A 19,244-nucleotide genomic window follows, 5' to 3' on the forward strand; every position below is an offset into this window, starting at 1 on the left:
CTCACGGATCTTCAGAATGGTATATATAGCCTCTTTAGAAGACAGAGTCTTGTGTGAAGAGTTTTACTAAATTAAGCATTATTTTATTACACTATCCAGGAAATGAGTATCATGACATTTTCCCAAACAATCTGAAAAGTATATGGTCACACAACATCCTGCACATAGATCTTTACAGTGGCGTTATTCCTAAGTGTCAGAGCTTGGAAACAACCTAATATCCTTTCCTTATGTTTAATGGATAATTAAATTGGGATATTCTATATTCAGACAAAGGAGTATTATTCAGTGTTAAAAAGAAACTAGTTATTAAGACATGAAAAGACAGGGAGGAAGGTTAAATGCAACACTACTAACTGAAAGAAGCCAATTATAAAAGGTTTCATATTATGTTTTCAACCAACCAGTCACGTTTTAAAAAATGTCAAACTATGGAGACACTACAGTGATACTTCGGTTCATGGACCTAAAGAATCACAGAGAAAATTATTCATGAACCAAAAGGACCACTGTCTAAAGAGATTAATTAACGGGTGCTAGAATTGGAATGGCACAGGGGCTTTTTTAGGGAAATGAAACTATAGTACTTGTATGATACTATTATAGTAGATATGCTTCATTATACATTTGCCAAAATCCGTAGTATGTATAGAATCAGGAGTGCTATGGCTTGTGTCTAGATGTCCCCCTAAAGTGTCATGCACTCATAGGTGGGGCTTTTCAGAGGGTGCTCGATCTAAAATGTATGACAATGGTATTGACTCATGGTGCAATGCTAGGCTCAAGGGCACTAGGATTAACAGTGTGAGTGATACCCACCCTAAATACCCTGAGTAAGATAATAAGGGATAGAAAGAGCTGTGATCATCCTTTGTTACCATCTGTCCACCATGAACTGTTTGTTCTCTGTGATGTCTGTCTGCCACACCACCCAAACATGCAGACAGCTGATAAACTGTGAGCCAAATAAACTTTTCCACATTAACTTTGGGTACCAGGTATTTTGTCTCAGTAAGGAGAAAAAAAAAAAATCTGAGACAGGAGTGAACTCTACAGTTAACTATGAACTTAAGGTGATAACAATGTAGATTTGTCATCTCTGGGATAAAGCATGATGACTATGGGGGAGGCTAATATATGGGAGGGTAAGAATTGTCAATGTTGCCGAGAACCTAAAATTGCTAGGAAACAAAAAAATCTGTTTTAAAAAGAAAGTCTGAAACAGAAACATACCATTTAGTAACAATAAATCAAATGGGGGATGGAGCATAAAAGAGGGAGAATAACAACGATAAATCTGTATGCTAAAACTTATATGGCACTTTAAAAAATTCAATGAGCTAAAAGCACATCAGAAGCTAGAAAAAGAGCAATACCATTCCTAAGAAGGAAATAAAGATAGGAGAAATAAATTGGATAGTCACCTCCACAAAAACAAAAAAAAACAAGATTAAGGATAGATACGATTTAAAACCCTATGCTAAATAACTAGTGTATTTCAATAAAATGCATAATTTCTGCAAAAATAAACTAAAAACAGGACACTAGAACAAATCAATAATCACTAAAAAAAACTAAATGGAATAGTAATCAAAAACCTCAAAAAGTGTAAGATTCAGTTAGTCTTTAGTTGTGTTCTATCAAGTTAAGAAACAAATTACTTTGCATTTAATACAAGCTGTGCTAGAGACCAAAAAGAGAAGAACTATTTCCCAGATACAAAGAACCTAGATGAGGTATTCATGAACTAAATTTAGAAGGAACTAAAAAACACATCTACATTTCCCCAAAACTTATACTAAACCAGAAAAGAAGACTTAAGACTACTCTAAAAATAAGCTCCAGTTAAGATCAGCCAGACAAATGTCTTTGGTACATGTTTCAACCTATGATGGATGTACTGAATTATAAAATATTTATATATAATTATAAATAATACTGACAGATTTTAAAAATAAATGATAATGGATTGTAATTAACTTTTTTTTTTTTTTTTTTTTTGAGACAGTCTCATTACATAGTTCAGAATGTCCTTAACTCACTGTATAAAACACCACGCTGGCCTCACACTTGCTATGATCCTCCTGCCTCAGCCTCTTGAGTACTGGGATTACAATGTATGCAGCACTATCCCCTAAAATTAATTATTTGAAAATATCCATGCAATTGCCTTTGGGCAAAAGATAAACACCTTTATAAAAAGATGAATTTGAGACTTACTGATGAATGACCAATTGAAACACAGATACAATGCATGAATAATATACACGCTTGATAATAAATGGACATGGTTTGTCTAATATGAATCTTCATAATTCATTATGTAATGATGCACTCGTGTATGTGCTGCTAAAGTCGAACACAGTACTTAATGCACTCATGTGAAATAAAGAAACGCTTTTTGAATTCTAGTGCTTGCAACTTTTGGTCACTTTTGTGCAGCTCATCATTTTTAACTGTCATCACTTTTGTTGCTACTGCTGTCTTGTAAGTCTTTAACTTGAGTTGACTTGGGTGAAGAATTCATAGGATAAAACCACTTACAGCTGTGTTGCCAATGCATTATGAGCAGGATACATAGAAAAGACACATCTGTTTAAGACAGCTCTACTGCTGGACATGAGAAAATCAGGACATTAATACTAAAGGGAATAGTTGAAAGAAATTCATGGAACTCAGAGTCTGGAGTTATGACAATGTTACAGAAGAAGACATGACTGTATCTGAATACCTAATGACTCAGTTTTATTTTCAGAGAAATATGGCATCCTAAATAGGCACGTGAGAGTGCATATTAAAAATGCAAAGATGACAATGTCAGGAAATTAATCTCTGCACTTACATAGTAACAATCTAGAAGCACCGTGTGATTATCTGAGATGATACATAAAAGCACTAGGGAATTTTAAAAAATGTATTGAAAGAAAGAAATTATAGCTCCAAGAACAAATGACCCAATCGAAAAATGGGCAAATGAAATGAATACACACTTCTCTAAAGAAGCACAAATGATAAAACAAGTACATGTGAAAATTCAACATTCAATATGTATTAACTCTATCAGCAAAGTGAGAACAGAAGAAAGCTTCTTTATTTTGATACAGGTTATATACCAAATAATTATAGTTAACACTACATTTAATGGAGAAAGTTATACATAGTCATTTAGGGGAAGAAAATAATGTTAAGTTTATAACTGCTTCTACTTAATAGGGCACCGAAGGTTCTACCTAGCCCATAAAGAGAAAATAGTAATACCTTTAAGGAGAAAAAAACTGTCATTATTTAAGGATGTTCACTAAGTTTATTAGTCATAAAATCACATACAAATGATCAGAAGCACAATATAATGATCAAAACAGCACAATTCTACACAATTCTATGTACTAATAGAATGAAAGATGGATAGGATTTTTTAGGGAGAAAAATTTAAACCTGTTATTAAGTATTACAGTCCCTAAAGAGCAATGATAACGACCACAATCTGAAGTCAACTCACATTTCACTGTAAGTGAAAGAATAAAACAGCATGCTTTCAAAGAAATTCAGTGTTTTTGGCTGGAATGATTTTTAAAAAATGCATAATAAATGTTAATTTTTCCAAAATTCAAATACAATCTCAGGTATTAAGAAAATCAATTTTATTTTTTTAAAGGGTGTAAGAGGTTTCATGTTACTATCTGTAAACAGCTAAGGAAATAATTTTCTTTTTCTTTTTTTTTTTGAGACAGGGTCTCCCTATGTAGTTCAGGATGGCCTTGAACTCACTATGTATAATCCAGATTAGCCATGCACTCATATCAATCCTCCTGCCTCACCATCCCAAGTGCTGGGATTACAGACATGTACTACACCATGCCTAGCTAGAAAACAATTTAAAAACTATGAAAACTTCCCTTATTAAATAAATACCGAAGTCATCCTACAGGAAGAAATTAACACTTGGCTAGAAATACACAAACAAACAGATAATGGAGTAGAAAAACCTGAACTAGACAGCAGAATATACGGGAATTTGCTATATGACCAACAAACAAACAAACAAAAAAATTTCAATTAAATAAGACTGATAACTTACACAAGTGGCTATCTTGCAGAAATTAGAAGAATCAAGATTCAATACTATAACAACGCTCTTATAGAACACATATGAAACTGAGTAACATAAGGGATGAGTGAACTTCTCAATTGTAAAAGTTCAAGAATTCATTAACTAAAAAATACAATCATTTCTGACATTTCTGTGACAAGTGGTATGAAAAAGTGGAATCAACAAATGACCAGCAAAATTTTTGAGACGGTTTACCTATGTAGTTTAGGATGGCTTTGAACTCACTAAGTTCAGTCCAGACTAGCCATGACTCATAACTCACCATCCCAAGTGCTGGGATTACAGACATGTGCTACCATGTCTAGCCAGAAAACAACTTAAAAACTATGAAAACTTCCCTTATTAAATAAATACCAAAACTCACAACTAATTAAGTGTATCTATAACATTCAAAGGCAAGGCAGGAGGCATCACAATCCCTGACTTGAAGTTATACTACAAAGCTACTATAATAAAATCAACATTATACTGGAATAAAAACAGATCTGAAGGTCAATGGAATAGACTAGAAGATATAATTACAACTATAAACACTCAGCTACCTTACCTTTCATCAAGGGGCCAAACACATTCACTGGAAGAAAGATAGTCTCTTTAGTAAGTAGTGCTGGAAATACTGGCTCTCCATATGCTAAAAACTAAAACTAGACATAAGCCTATGAGCACACACTAAAGTAAAAACGGATCAAAGATCTAAATACTAAATAGAAACATTAAATCTGCTGGAAGACAAAGTAGGTTAAAAATATTGAAGACATAAGGGTAGGCAGAGAATTCATGAACAAAAATCAAACTACATGGAAAATACTTCCCAGAATCAGTAACTGGGATGTCGTCTTATTAAAAAGATTTTGCACGTTGAAATAAATCTCCAACAGAGTAAAAAGGAAACCCATGAATTTTGAAAAAATCTTAGTCAACTGTCCTTCAGACAAAAGACTTCTGTCTAGAATATAAAAGAATTAAAAAAAAATCAGACTCCCAAAATTCAAAGACCCAATCCAAAAATGGGCGTCTGAGATGAATACACAATTTTTCAGAGAAAGAAATACAAACAGCAAATTAATACATGAAAAAATGTTCAGCATCATTGCTCATTAGAGAAATGTAGATTAAAACACACTGAGATTCCATCTCACTCCAGAAAGAATGGCCAGAATCAATAACTACCAACCACAAATGTTGGAGAGGCTGTGAAGAAAAAGGAACTCTTCTGCACTGTTGGTGGGAGTGTAGACTGGTGCAAGCACTGTGGAGGTCAGTCTGGAGATTCCTCAAAAAGCTGGGATTGGGAGTCCCATTTGACCCAGCTATTCTACTTCTGGGCATATTCCCAGAACTGAAAACCAACATCATACCACAGTGATATATGTGCACCCATGTTTATAGCAGCACAATTTGTAATAGCCAGATCTTGGAAACAACCTAAGTGTCCATCAACTGAGGAATGGAGAAAAATACAATGGAGTACTACTCAGCGATAAAGAATGAGCACATTGAGATATTTATAAGTAAATGGATGCAACGTGAATCAAACTCACATGTATAAATATCATATTGTCTCTCTAGTGAAAGAAATGGTAAGATTATGTAAGATACAAAATCCTCAATAAATACGGTAAAAGGTTAAGAATCTGCTAAAAGGGGGGAAAATATAATCTCAGTGAAATGGAGGGGGAAAAAAAGGGAAGGAAAAGAAAAAATATCTAAATTTGTATAAACACACTTAGGATAGCTAAGATGATTGTGCAACAAATTCTATTAGTTCTTGGAACAAAACATTTAACATTCATAGGATTGGAACAATTTTGCATGTTTGTATCTGGTGATCTGAGGAATTCTTTTGAAGATCACTACGTAAAATAACAACCTTAGTTAAGTTCCTACCATCTTGTTTAAAAGGCCTATATTACCATTATTTTGCACTCTGCTATTGTCTTTTTTGTTTCTTGTTTTTGTGGTAATATTGCTTTGTTCTTCCCTCTAGTGCAGAAAGGATAAGAATACATGTAGAGGCTAATACACACCTAGAACTTCTTCCAGTTTATGAGAATCGACTGTATTATGTGTGATGAAATAAACAGCTACTCTGAAGAAAGAGACATTATGGTATCCACTGCTGATCTATGATCATGCTGTGAAATCCAGTAATGCTTTTATTCTTTGTTTAGAGTGGTTTTAGTCTGTTCTGAATTATTTAATTTCAACATACATGAAGGTATGGACAGTTACTTTGAAGAGAAAAAGACATTACAGTTGCCATTGTTGATTTTCCTACTGTCTGGTTTTCAAGGCCTATAACGCCTTCATTATTTTGTTCTGATCAGTTTAATAACATTTCATTTGTATGAATTCATTGTGTCAAGTTATAGATAACTATTTACAAGAAAGAGACATTATGCTAGCCACTGTTGATCTCCTGTTATCTTTGAAATCTATGTCACTTACATTGTTTTCTTCTGATCTGCTTTGTTCTGTATTGTTTTACCCTCTTTAAAATAAAATTTAAAAAATTTTTTAAAAAAGACTGGCAACAAAACAAATTAATAGTATACATATACCACAGTATACTTTATGATATCATCTAAATGACTATACATGGAAGTCAGCCCACAGAGATTTCTTTATGAGATGAGATTTTGCTATGTAAACTTAGGCTGTCCTTGAACTTACTACGTAACCTTGTGGAGATGCCTTTGCCTCAATCCCTGGAGTATTCAAGAGTACAGAGATTGCAGGAGTGTGCCATCACACTAGGCCCACACAGATTTTTGAAGAGTTAACTTTTAAACAAGAAAAATCAGTTCTGGTTTCCTCATTCTGGGTAAATTTTACTTTCTTGTGACTTACTGTACATATGCATTGTTTTCTTTCTAGTAAATGTATATTACCTAAATAAATAGGAAAAACAGAACCTTTTTTTTCAAAGATAAAAGCAAGTCCTTTAACAGAAGAGTGCTGGGCGGGGCGATTTTGTTTACCTTTTAAAGCAAAAGACATAAACATTTTAAGAAACATTATACAAAGTTTTCAAAAAAATTTCCCCCAAGATGTAAAAGATTAAAATATTTGTTGCAGTCAATTCAAAGTTTTCTGTAGTTCTTTAGCCGTAACTGTATGAATGGGTTGGGATGTAGCCCAATGGAACAGGGGCTATGCATAAAGCCTTGGGTTCAATTCCCAAAACCACAGAAAACAAAAATCAAAACAAAACAAAACATCAATGAAACAGAATGGAGGATAAGCTACTTTTTTGGTACTATTGTTTTGGTTGAACAAGCACTAGGAATATTTTCCTTTGATTGCTCTTTATGGAATAGCAAAAAATGAAAATCCCTGAGGTTCATATTAGCAAGAATAAAATAGCTATCTTCAGTGGTGGCCTAAAGCTTAACACTAGCTTTTCCTAACACATGGAAAACATCAACATGTTTGAAAGATTACTATATTCAAAAGCATCACTAAAAGGTATGAATACTATCTTAAAAAAAATTATCTGGACTCAACATGTAGAAACATTTTAAAATTATTCCCTAATCCACACAGCACTAAGCTACTTATAAAGCAATTATACTGTATTAGGTTATTAATCTAGAGAAGAGTTAATTAAACTATTTAATGATATGCATAAGTTATACGCAAATACAAAGGCATTTTATATAAGGAACTAAAGCACCAGTAGATTTTGGTATTCACTAGAGGGTCCTAGAATCAATCTCTGAAAGATACAGAGGCACAACAATATTAGAAAAAAACGTACATTAGATTTACAATAATGAACAAGGATAAATTACTTCTATTTTTATGTAATACTTAACTGAAAATTACAAGATTAATAATTATTGTATATCTACATGTACTGTTTCTTTTAATTCAAAAGATTGGAAAGAATTAAATTCAAAGAATTTATACATTAACACACGCAATTATCATTTGCTATGTTTGAATATGATTTCTCCTAACTGTGGTCCTCAATGTGGCAACGTTGGGGAGGGCTGCCTTTAAGAGGTGACTAAGAGGTTATTATGAGGAATTAATGCTTCAGCTCTTTCTCCCTCTTTAACCATGTAACTTCCACACATCCTACAGACTGTTCTTACATGTATTCTCGCTATGTATTTAATGTTTTCTTTTACACTGTGAGGTAGCCACGTAGCTGTTACTAGAGGTTTACCGATGAAGTGCCCCAATCTTGGGACATTTCCGTCTTCAAAACTGGGATCCACAGAAACCTCTCTTCTTTGTAAAGTTATCAGCTCAGTATTTTGTTATAGCTACACTAACACAAGGACACAATTTGTCTTTTAAATTCCATCAAAATTAATTTTAAAATGAATCAAATTTTAAAATTATTCAATCTTTGGCATTAGAAACTATGGAATAATTTGGATTATGTTTAGAATAGAAATAAAGATCAGTGTAGTAGGGTAAACATAGGGCAATATACCTATTTCAGAAATTAAAACAGTACTTACTGCACCAGATGCTGCACCTAAAAGACAAAAAATAAAATATTTACAGTGATAAATCATATTCTCCTTTTTAAACATTTCAACATTAATTCACATTATTTCCTCCTCCTTGGTTTTCTTTCCCACAAATGAACATGTATAGAGCAAAGCATTTTCAGAACTTGTATTTTCAATATCTAAACTCACCTGGAGCCAGTTTAAGAAGTATACATCTTATCTTTAGTTTCTCTTCTTACCACTATACGTGTCTATATCTCACCTAACTCTTCTTTCTTTGCTATACATATTACAAAAGCACAATAATGTCTCTGGGCTCTAGTCTTATGCATTAGATTTCTGGGACCTGCAACTATCTCAAGTTCTAAATCTATGCTGTATAAAAGCAAAAGCCATTGGCTACAACATATTTACGTTTAAATTAAAATTTAAACAGATTAAATAAAAATTTTAGAAAAATTGGTTTGGTATTTATTAGCTACATTTCAAATACTCAGTAATTACCTGTGGTTATTGACTACTGTATTTGATAGTCCAGTTTACAGAAAATTCCTATCACTGCTGAAAATTCTTTAGATGGTACTACCCCTACATACTTCAGAAAACCCTTTGAGATTTGAAAGATTTTGAAATGTATTAGTGAAAACAATCTTTAACATAAGAACTAGTTAATTTAAAATTGTACATAGCAATTAGCTATAATCATGCTGTGGATAAACCTCATGCTATGATACTGGGAGAGTTAAAATTGTACATAATAAGAAAACAAAGATTGTAAAGCAAAAAAACAAAACAAAACAAAAACCCCAAACATGAGAACTACTACAGATGCCCACAGTAAAACTAAAACGTTGCAAAAGTCATTAAAAGTAAGTTTTAATGTAATTTTTCAGGATTACTTAGGTAATAGTACCCAGGAAACACATATCTACAAAAGACTTTAAAAACTGTATATAGTAGGTATTTTGGAACAAACAGTGCAAATAATGAAATTTATGAAACATCTTAAAAAGACCAATTTATAGAAAAGCACACATGTATTTTCAACATGCTTCAACCAGTAACATTTAAAACAAAAATTTGATATATTCACAGGACAATGTTCAGGCATTGGTATTTTAATTTATATGGAAAACTTCCTATTCATGAATAACCAAAGCATTATTATATACAAGTCTCACTAGTCAAAATGATCAAATATTGGTCCTAACATAAACAAAAATGAAAAGACAGGGCTTTTAAAGGCCAACAACTACAAGGGCCATGAGACTGACATGAAATAGACCAGAAGCCCAAGGAGAGAGAACCAGAAGCTCAAGGAGCTTCATATGTAATGTATGGAGCTGCTACCCTATTCCCATGTTTGCTGAGGAAAAGTACAGAATCTGACTTCATTCATTCACAAATATTTTGCGAGTACCTATTATCTTGATGTTAAAACACTGAAATCCAGATCATCTAACGTTTCAACATAAACTGTTATTAAGATCTATACTTTACATGTGTGTAGTAACTAAAAAATTTAAAATCACTCTGGGAATCAAAACCTCTTTTATACAATAAATCTGGTTTAGAACTTCTCACTTAAATCTATGATAATTTCTTAAGAATTCAATTGTAAATGTTTATTCCTATTTCTTACTGCCAAAAAAATTGAAAAGACACAAGGAAGTGATCATGAAGTCTTAAGTTCCTCACTGCAATATAGCTGTATCTATCCAAATGAAATTGATCAACATGATATGCATACCTGCTGCTACATCCATACTGTTTACTCCTGGCTGTAAGAAGAAAAATGAAATAATTAATATTTATGTCTTTAACTACACTTTTATGTTACTAACAGAACACAGAAAGTTAGTCCCTTCCTTTTATGTACAATACCCAAGCTATTGACTCAAAAACTCTACAAGTTTTAATGGTTTTACTTTTACTCAGAATTCTGAAACCCACAAAGCTCTGCAAACCAACTCTGCATGACAAGGAAGCTCATTATTGTACAAAACCTGTCATGAATGAAACCAAACCATTTATACTGTTTATTTATCCTACACCTCAAAGTGAATATCTGCAAGTGTTACTAGAAATTGTAAGGCACTGCCCAGCCTCCACAGGAAATTTTTACCTAACAAATAGTATGCCAAATGTTACTTTCTAATTCAGAATTTTAAAATATGTAAGGCCTTATGGTTTTGTGTAAAACACTGCAAAATTACCACCCTAAGAGAGTCTGTCATACCTGTACAATATAGCCACTAGGTTATCAGGAAATAAAGAAGTTAACTAATTTGAAGATTGTAGTAATTTGTACAAGGTATGGTGGTACACAAACTATGTGTTGCTACCCAACTAGGGCATTAAGTCTGTTCAAATATTTTCTAAGTAATTTGCCACAGCTGAAGTCTACATGAGATCTGGACTGCAAATCAAATCCTCTGATTTGTAAATCTATTATTAAACTGTATTTATCAGTTTTTAATTAGCACTCATTAAAGTAAACATTTACTCTTTATTACTAGGAAAAATATAAACACTCATCATTTCAACTTACACAAACTAAAACCAAAAGTCCACTGTTAAGTCCCATATTGCATTGTAATTCTCCAAAATCATTTATAAGGCTAACACGATTGACTATAAAGGATCTGTATCATTACACATATAAAAGTAATCAACTGAAAAAAAAAAAAAAAACACCACAGAAAATAGTTGTTTTCATAAGATTACCGGTAAAGCAGGTTGCATGGAAGCCTGAGACATATGAGACATCATCATTCCAGGCATTACTGAAGACATCATTCCAGGCATCTAAAACAGAAGTAAAAAAAGTTTACCAGGTAAGACCAAAACGTTTAATTAATCCTAAACACTGTATAAATTAATAAAACCCACTGAAATGATATTGTATGAATAGTATGCTTAGTAGGTGCTTGTTGAATGAATGAAGTACTCTATCAATGATATGTTGTAATGTTCACGCTACAGTGTAGAGAGAAAATTACTTTTAACAAGTGAGTATAGAAAGTATACGAGTATACAAACTACTGGGGCCAGAGATATAGCTCAGCAGCACAGGGGCCTGCCTGGCAAGTCGTACAAAGTCCTGAGTTCAATTTCCAGTCCAAAAAAAAAAAAAAAAAAAGGACAAATTATTGTATTATTTCTAGCCTAAACTTAAGAATATTCACTTCATTTTAGTTTTAGGCGAACATTCAGGCTTTTCTGCCTGTTTGGAGGAAGAAAATCTAAAGCCTTTTCAATACTTTTTTCTTCTGCCTTTTAATACTTGTATTGAATAAAATGTATCAATGACCTGGTTCTTTTCAAAATCTTAGATCAAAAGTGCTTAAAATGTAAACAAGTGCCTTAAAAATATACAAGAAAACAAACTTGTAATAATACACCATTTGTCCCTTCTCTTGTACAAGAAATTTAATAGTACATATACAAATTCCTAAAGATACAGTGGCACTTTGATTCATGAACTTAATTTTTCCCCCAATTTTGGAAAAAAATTTTTTGTGTGGAGAAAGATGTCTGAAGTCATGTTTGTCACCAGATATAGAGTTTGTAACAAAAACAAAAGTTTGCCAAGCACTTTTCTTTGCAAATCAAATCATACACAAACAAAAGCATTTGTCAATCAAGGTACTACTGTATTTGAGTTCAATCTGTTTTACAAAGGACCACTATTCAAATCTATGAATTTTCTTTACATATGAATCAAAATCATGACAATTAATGCAGGTATAAAAGATACAACCCAATGCTTAATGTTAGTTTAATTCCACATTATAATTTTAATATGAATATCGAAAGGACCTAAGGAAACCAAAAAGTGGACAAAATTTACCTCTGATAACCAAAGATACTGGAACAAGGCAATCAGTTAATCAAATCTCAAATTAGAGAAAAGGGAACATAAAAGCGAAAGCATATTGATCAACAAGAACACACAAATTAAAGCTTAGACAAAAACAATCACACCGAATTTTATTACTTGTCAAAGTCAATTCATGAGGCCAAACAAAGCTAAAATATCTAGTAAAATAAATCAGCACAAAATTAATGGATTAAAAAACAATCAACTGAAGTCGGTTATGGTAACACACAACTCTAATCTCAGCACTTGGAAGGCTGCGGCAAGAGAACTGTTGGAATATCAAGGCCAGCCTGGATTATATAGTGAGTTCAAGACCGGTCTGAACAATACAAGTAGTCTGTCTCAACTGCGACACTCTGCTTAACAAAACACAAAACAAAAAACCCCAATCAACTGTTTAAATATCATTAAGCAACTTTTCAATAGAATTTGTGAGTTGTGAACAGAAGTAGTGGCCTACCTGGAATATATGACACCTCCTTCCAAAAAAAAAAAAAAAAAAAGGCATAGGATTTAGCACTGACAAGCCTCTGTAAAACTCTTATTAGAGAAATTACATATACCTGTGTAGGATGGGGTGGGTTTGGTGAATACATCAAACAAGACAGAACCAGGCCTGCTCCTAGACTTGTGGTGGTGAACCTTTTAGGGCTTTCAATGGTATAAACAGCCAGCTGTGGCACAAGTACCACAAGTTCATCACCATTAGTTCACATATTGTCCAAACAAATAAATCCTCACAATTTTACATGAGGCTAATGCAAAATAAATTGAATCTGGATTAGTTATATGGGAAAAGTAATACAGAAGCACAGTGGCAAGAGACAACAGAAATCACCTACTTCACAGTGGTTTAATTTAAAATCAAAAGTACCATATGCAAAGGCAGAATTCTAAGCTAATTTCAGAAATCAGTTTTAAAACCTAAGAGAAAAAAAATAACTTTCCACAGAAGAATGAAAAAACATTTTAAACAGTACGATAAAACAATAACAAAACCAAACCTCCACAGTGCAATGTGGTAGCAGTACAAAGAGCAAGAGAACTTAACTCTAAGTGGGAACATTTTCATTTATAACGGATCAAACTTCATTTTAAAAAACAAAGCCAAATAAAACCTACATATAACAAGAGGTTACTAAACCAGGCCAAAAAGACAGCAAATGATAGAACACACAGACTTTGAGAAAGTTGCCTCTTTCACTATCCTTCCCACAGCTCAAACTTTAAAACACCTCAAAAATTTTCCTCTATGGCAGGATTCATGGTATTGGTTATACAATGAAATTTATGAGCAAGTGAAAAACTCCACTTTCTCTTAGTAATCCTTATAAATTTTGGGAGGTAAAGACTCATTAAGCTTGTTTTACATGATAAACTTTATCTATGAAATTTCTAAATGATATACCACCGAATAGTCCAAAACAGCTCCTTTATACAATGCTTAACCAAACCTGTGATATTATAAACATGAAACCAAGAAACAAAAACATCAACATGCAAAATACTTTATCTCATATAAAATTTATACAAATGTGACAAATTTAGACTGCCTGTAGAGGCCACAGAAAGCACTTGTTCGCAAGTCTGAAAAATCTACTTTGTGAAACTGCTGTAGTGATTCTCCTTTTTATTAGTTCTTGAATATCAAAAACACGGTCATTCATTTTACAATCTTTATGTTTGAAGTGGAATTCTTTCAGAGGACTTCTAATGACTTAACATCAGTCACCTGACAAGTAGTGGTTTTTTTTGTTTTGTTTTGCTTTTGACTTTTTGAGACAGGGTCTTGTTCTGCAGTTCAAACTGGCCTTGAGTTCACTTTGTAGCCCAGGCTGGTCTTGAACCTGCAAAGATCCTCCAGCCTCAGCACCCTGAGTGTTAAGATTACAAGCTAAGATTACTTTACCATGCCCAGTAAAGTTACTTATTATCATTTTAACACCACAGTATTAATGGGAATCTAGGCTACAAGCTTGTAAGAATAGCTGGCTTGTAGCTTAAATCCTCTAAGTGATTTGTCCTTCCCTCTTCCCAATAACCCAAAGTTGATATTCAGATTACTCTGTTGTTACTTTATGCTTGCTAGATGTACTCTCTTACTTCACATGGACAGCACAATTTTTAAATATTTCGGCATTCACTGTAATCATACTTCCTACTTAGGTTTCCTCTTCCCTCTTGGGAGCATATAAAATAACAGTATCTCAACCTTGATAACAGTTTAAATGTCAATAAAAATGGCATATGGGCTCAAAATTATTGCAGGGAAGCACTTTTTTTTAAATTTAGGTATATTAGTATATTACAAGAGAGTTGATATATATCTTCTTTTTTTTTATTGGCCCCTTCCTTCCCTTCATCTCTAGCTATCTTTCCCATTTACAGAGGATCTATCACCTTATTTCATATTATTCATCTTTGAGAACCCATGTGATGTTTTTGCTTGTGTGTCTAATTTATTAATTTTATAAACAGCACTCATAAAGCTACAAAATGGTAATTGACAGCTTAACGTAAACCGTATTATAAAACTTAAAACACATATTGCTTTACAAATTTCCATTTAAACTACTTTGGCAAATATGTATACACATTATACAAAACAATTTCTATGCACATTTCTGTTTCCTAGTCACAAGGGCAATTATCCAGGTTTTTTCAGAAGACACACAGGTTTGAGGAAAACAAATGAACAAAACTTAGAGGGTGTCACATAACTAGTTCAAAGTCAGACATACATGAGTATGTTTCACTTATCACTTCAAATTGTTTAAAAATGAAAAATAAATGTGATAAAAGCAGTATCAATGCTACAGCAATAAGTTGTATAAAATATACTGTGTCAAATTTTACTATGATATGCACAGAAAACAAACATAAAGGCCTTCATAATTCCTTTACTAAATTATCTCTTCCTTGAAAAAAAATCACTAACAACCTGACCTTTTATCTAGCTTCATAGACAATCGTTTGAAAAAAATTTTAAATTTAGATGATTTTTAAAAATAACTGTTGGTAAAAGCATGTAGTTTTAAGCTGATAACCAGAGTATTTCATTCTTACCTCTTTATTTGGCTCCTTTTAAATGTACTGAAGTCAAATTCTACAAGATACTTATACAGTCAAAGAAACGTTGTAAAGTATTCTAAAAACAACTTTCTTATGCACCAATAAACTACTCTGAGTAAATCTAAAGTAAGTGCAAAATATTGTAAGTACAAAGACCGAAACTATAAATGGAATTAAACATTCATCCCAAAGTAGAAAATCACTTAACCTGCACAAAACGTCATCCTATGCATGGCACACACATACCAATATTCCCATCACTTAGGAGGCTGAGGCAGGTGCACTACTTACTACAAGTTTGCAGCCAACCTAGGCTACATAGGGAGTCCAGGCCTGCCTGGGCTACCTACCAAGACCTTATCTCAAAAACAAAGCAAAAAAATAAGTCATTGTGTGAAACATAGCCTTACCATTTTATGAGACAACTGCTGGCATTATGTAGCAATATGGCAGGACATTTACAAGAAACAAGGCACCTAGTACTGTCTGAGACTTCAGCCATGGACTGTTAGAAGTCATTTTCCCTAAATAAAGACTGAGGAAGTTAACTCAATTAATTGTATAATTGTTTACTGTCAATTAGAGAAGCAGCCCAACACACAATTAAGTATACTCTTTTGTCAAACTCCTAGCATGTATGTATGTAATCTTGGGCTAATTTGACTTTGACCTCTCTGGACCTCAATTTTATCCCCAGTGGCAAAAATAGTACCACCCACTTGACTTTAGAGAATAATTGCAGGGCTAAAACATAGATAAAAGATTCAGAACAAAGCTCAATAAACAGTGTGGAGGATATAGCTCAGCAGCATGAGTACCTGTCTGGTAAGCGCAAGATTCTGAGTTTGGTTTCCAGGACCAAAAAAAAAGATGTGAGGCTGGGGATTTAGCTCAGTGGCCTAAGTACCTGCCTTGCAAACAGGCTGTCGTGAGTTCGATCCCCAGTACCATCCTGGTACCGATAAAAATGAAAAAGACCAAAAAAAAAAAAGATGCGATAGCTATAGCTGTCATTCACCATTCATGGGGCCTATTTCCAGGAAGATAGTAAAGATACTTCTATTTCTTACAAGATACTAAAATCAAAGATGTTCAAGTCTGTTAGAAAAAAACAGCACAGTATTTTCATACAACTTATACATATCCTTGGGTATACTTTAGTACTATATTGTTTAAAAATGTGATAAAAACACGTTCCTTACAGACACAACCTGTTTTTCTTAAATATTTCTGACAGATGGTTGCTTGAATCCATTTATTACTGCTTTTCAACTATATAAGGAAAGCATCTTCTATTTTGCCTGCTTTCTCATTTACTTATTTATATCTCAGGCATTTCTCTCCTTTAAAAGCATCTTGTAAATACAATAGTATCGCTGTCAACAGAAATCAATCATACATCAAGTACCATACTCTGTACTAGCTCTACAAGTCCCTGTGCAATTAACCTAACTCTCTGGGCCTTTCTAGTATTAGTACATCCAACTCACCAACCTACATTTTAGTCAGGAGGATCAAATTTAGTAGGATACATGAATTTCTCAGCCTATATAAACATGATGGCAAAATTATGATTCTTTTAAATAAAGAATACATAACACAAAAGCTCAGAAATAGCTATAAAAATGAACCATGTTTTTATTTTTAAAAAGGTCTAAATATTAACTGGGGACACATACAAATAGTATTTCAAGTCACATATCCAAGACTTTAATACAGTATTTACACTAAAAAAAAATCACTTAAGCCATCTTATGTAGTATATCAAGAACATAAGACCTTTATTATTATCCTCTTACTCAAGTCCTTCAAGTTAGATTCAGTATGATATATATATCTAACTTGTCAAGCTTTATTTCATTAGGAGGAATGGATAACTTCTTACTATATTAAGTAACAGTCATGTTGCTCTTAACGATGGAGGTTATTTTTTGATAAGCATACTACATGATTTTATTGTTCCATAAATATCAGTGTATTTATACAAATCTCGATGGTACTGGTCAATCATTAGATGTGACCTTTAATGCATCAAGAGATATGAGAGCTGCTGCTGGTATGGACACTATGATAGCTATTCTACAGTAAACTTTTTTGTGACGAGGAATACATTCTAAGTAAGTACACATAAATACATAAATTACAGGCATTACTACCAAGTAATATGTTCTACACAAAGCAATATATGTTATTCATTAATATGACTGGTAGTATAATAAGTTTGTTTATACCAGCATCCTTACAAATACAATGCATTGTGCTAGACAACAGTACAGCTATTGACATTAGGCCACAGGAATTTTTTAGCTTCACTGTGTTACCTGGCTTAGCACAGTACATAACAGTCTGTTATTGAGCTCAATATTATTATGTGGACATTATTGTTCCTAACCAAACCTAACTGAGCCTACACAGGCTGCAATAGTAGACTATTACTCCTAGAATATAAATTTATACTGCAAGTTATTGTACTAATTACAGTAGGAAACTGTGCAGTAAGTTCTTGCATACCTAAACACAGAAAAGGTACACAGACTAGGTACAATAAAAATACAATACTAGATCATAGACTATTTTTCAGTTCCATTACAATCTTATGGCAATACTGTCATATATGTAGGCCATCAATGACTCAAACATCACTATGCAGCATCACTGTGTACATCATAAATATGTAATTATTTGGAAATTACTGAAAAATGGTATTTCTGAGAAGTGACAACTTTCTTGATACCATGCGGCCAAGACACTGTATCTAACCCATGTTTTCAAATAGGAAGTTAAAGCCAGGCATGGTGGCACACACTTGTAATGCCAGTACTTGAGAGGCTAAGGCAGGAAATCACCAAGAGTGAGCCTAGGCTACACAGTAATAAATCGTATCTCCAAAAACAAAACAACGAAAGATACAATTAACACAAACTTAATGCTCATTCATCAATCAAAAGGTAATTTTAAATGTCTACACCTAAACAGAGGTTCAGGACCTAATGAGTGTGACTCCCTTTTGCATTGTATTAAGAATGTTGCTTTTTTTCCTCCTTCAAAATGAAAGTCTAAAATAGTCAAAACCTTAGAGAAATAGAAAGCAAATATAGAAAGATTCATATCCACTAGCTTTTCAAATGCCTCAAAATATCGTGTCAGCCATAGTAGCAGGAGGAAGATGCAATATTGTTCAGATAGGTATCTCAGAAATGACTGTAAGCTTCTGAAGAACAAGGTACATGTCATTTATCTTTACACTAGCGCCACATCCAAGAGAACTAAATATCTAAAAGAAGAATGAAGATACGGAAAATAAAATAATGAAAGACTAAAGATAGCTTCTTCACTTATAAACTTTCACAGGTTAGACCTATTTCTCCAGGTAAAACACAAACAGAAAAATACAACCAGATTATACAGGTATCAGCTGTACCTAAGACCAAATCTTTCCACCTACTGGTAATACTATTTTGTGACTCAAAGTCATGTCAACATTCCTAACAAACCTAATTAAAAATCAACAGGTTAGCTTGTTGACATTTCTCTTTGTGATCCCACACTTAATGAATATATTTGTTCATATGTTTTAATACTAAGTTGTTACAACACTGCCTTTTTAACCTACAAAATAAATTAAATGGATAAATGGCTTTACTTAAAACATTTTCACAAAATTCTAATTTCAAGCAATGCGCTGGACAAACTAAAATAAACAGATAAA

The 19,244-nt window shown here is 33.0% G+C and overlaps 1 protein-coding gene across 9 annotated transcripts in view; it reads right to left on the reverse strand.

The window, feature by feature from the left end:
- The window catches only part of Prpf40a (pre-mRNA processing factor 40 homolog A), a 55,048-nt gene that overhangs the window by 28,685 nt on the left and 7,119 nt on the right, over positions 1–19,244 (reverse strand). For all 9 annotated transcript variants that reach the window (XM_023561012.2, XM_013142455.3, XM_005007692.4 and 6 more), the window contains exons 3-5: positions 11,308–11,388; positions 10,331–10,361; positions 8,587–8,603 (exon numbers count right to left, since the gene is read on the reverse strand). In XM_023561012.2, the coding sequence (XP_023416780.1) occupies positions 8,587–8,603; positions 10,331–10,361; positions 11,308–11,388 (129 nt within the window). The remainder of the gene's footprint in view (positions 1–8,586; positions 8,604–10,330; positions 10,362–11,307; positions 11,389–19,244) is intronic.

This window comes from Cavia porcellus, unplaced genomic scaffold, assembly GCF_034190915.1.
Source record: "Cavia porcellus strain 051 isolate PalLab524CR breed Dunkin Hartley unplaced genomic scaffold, mCavPor4.1 scaffold_12, whole genome shotgun sequence".
In the NCBI taxonomy this organism is placed as follows: Eukaryota; Metazoa; Chordata; class Mammalia; order Rodentia; family Caviidae; genus Cavia; species Cavia porcellus.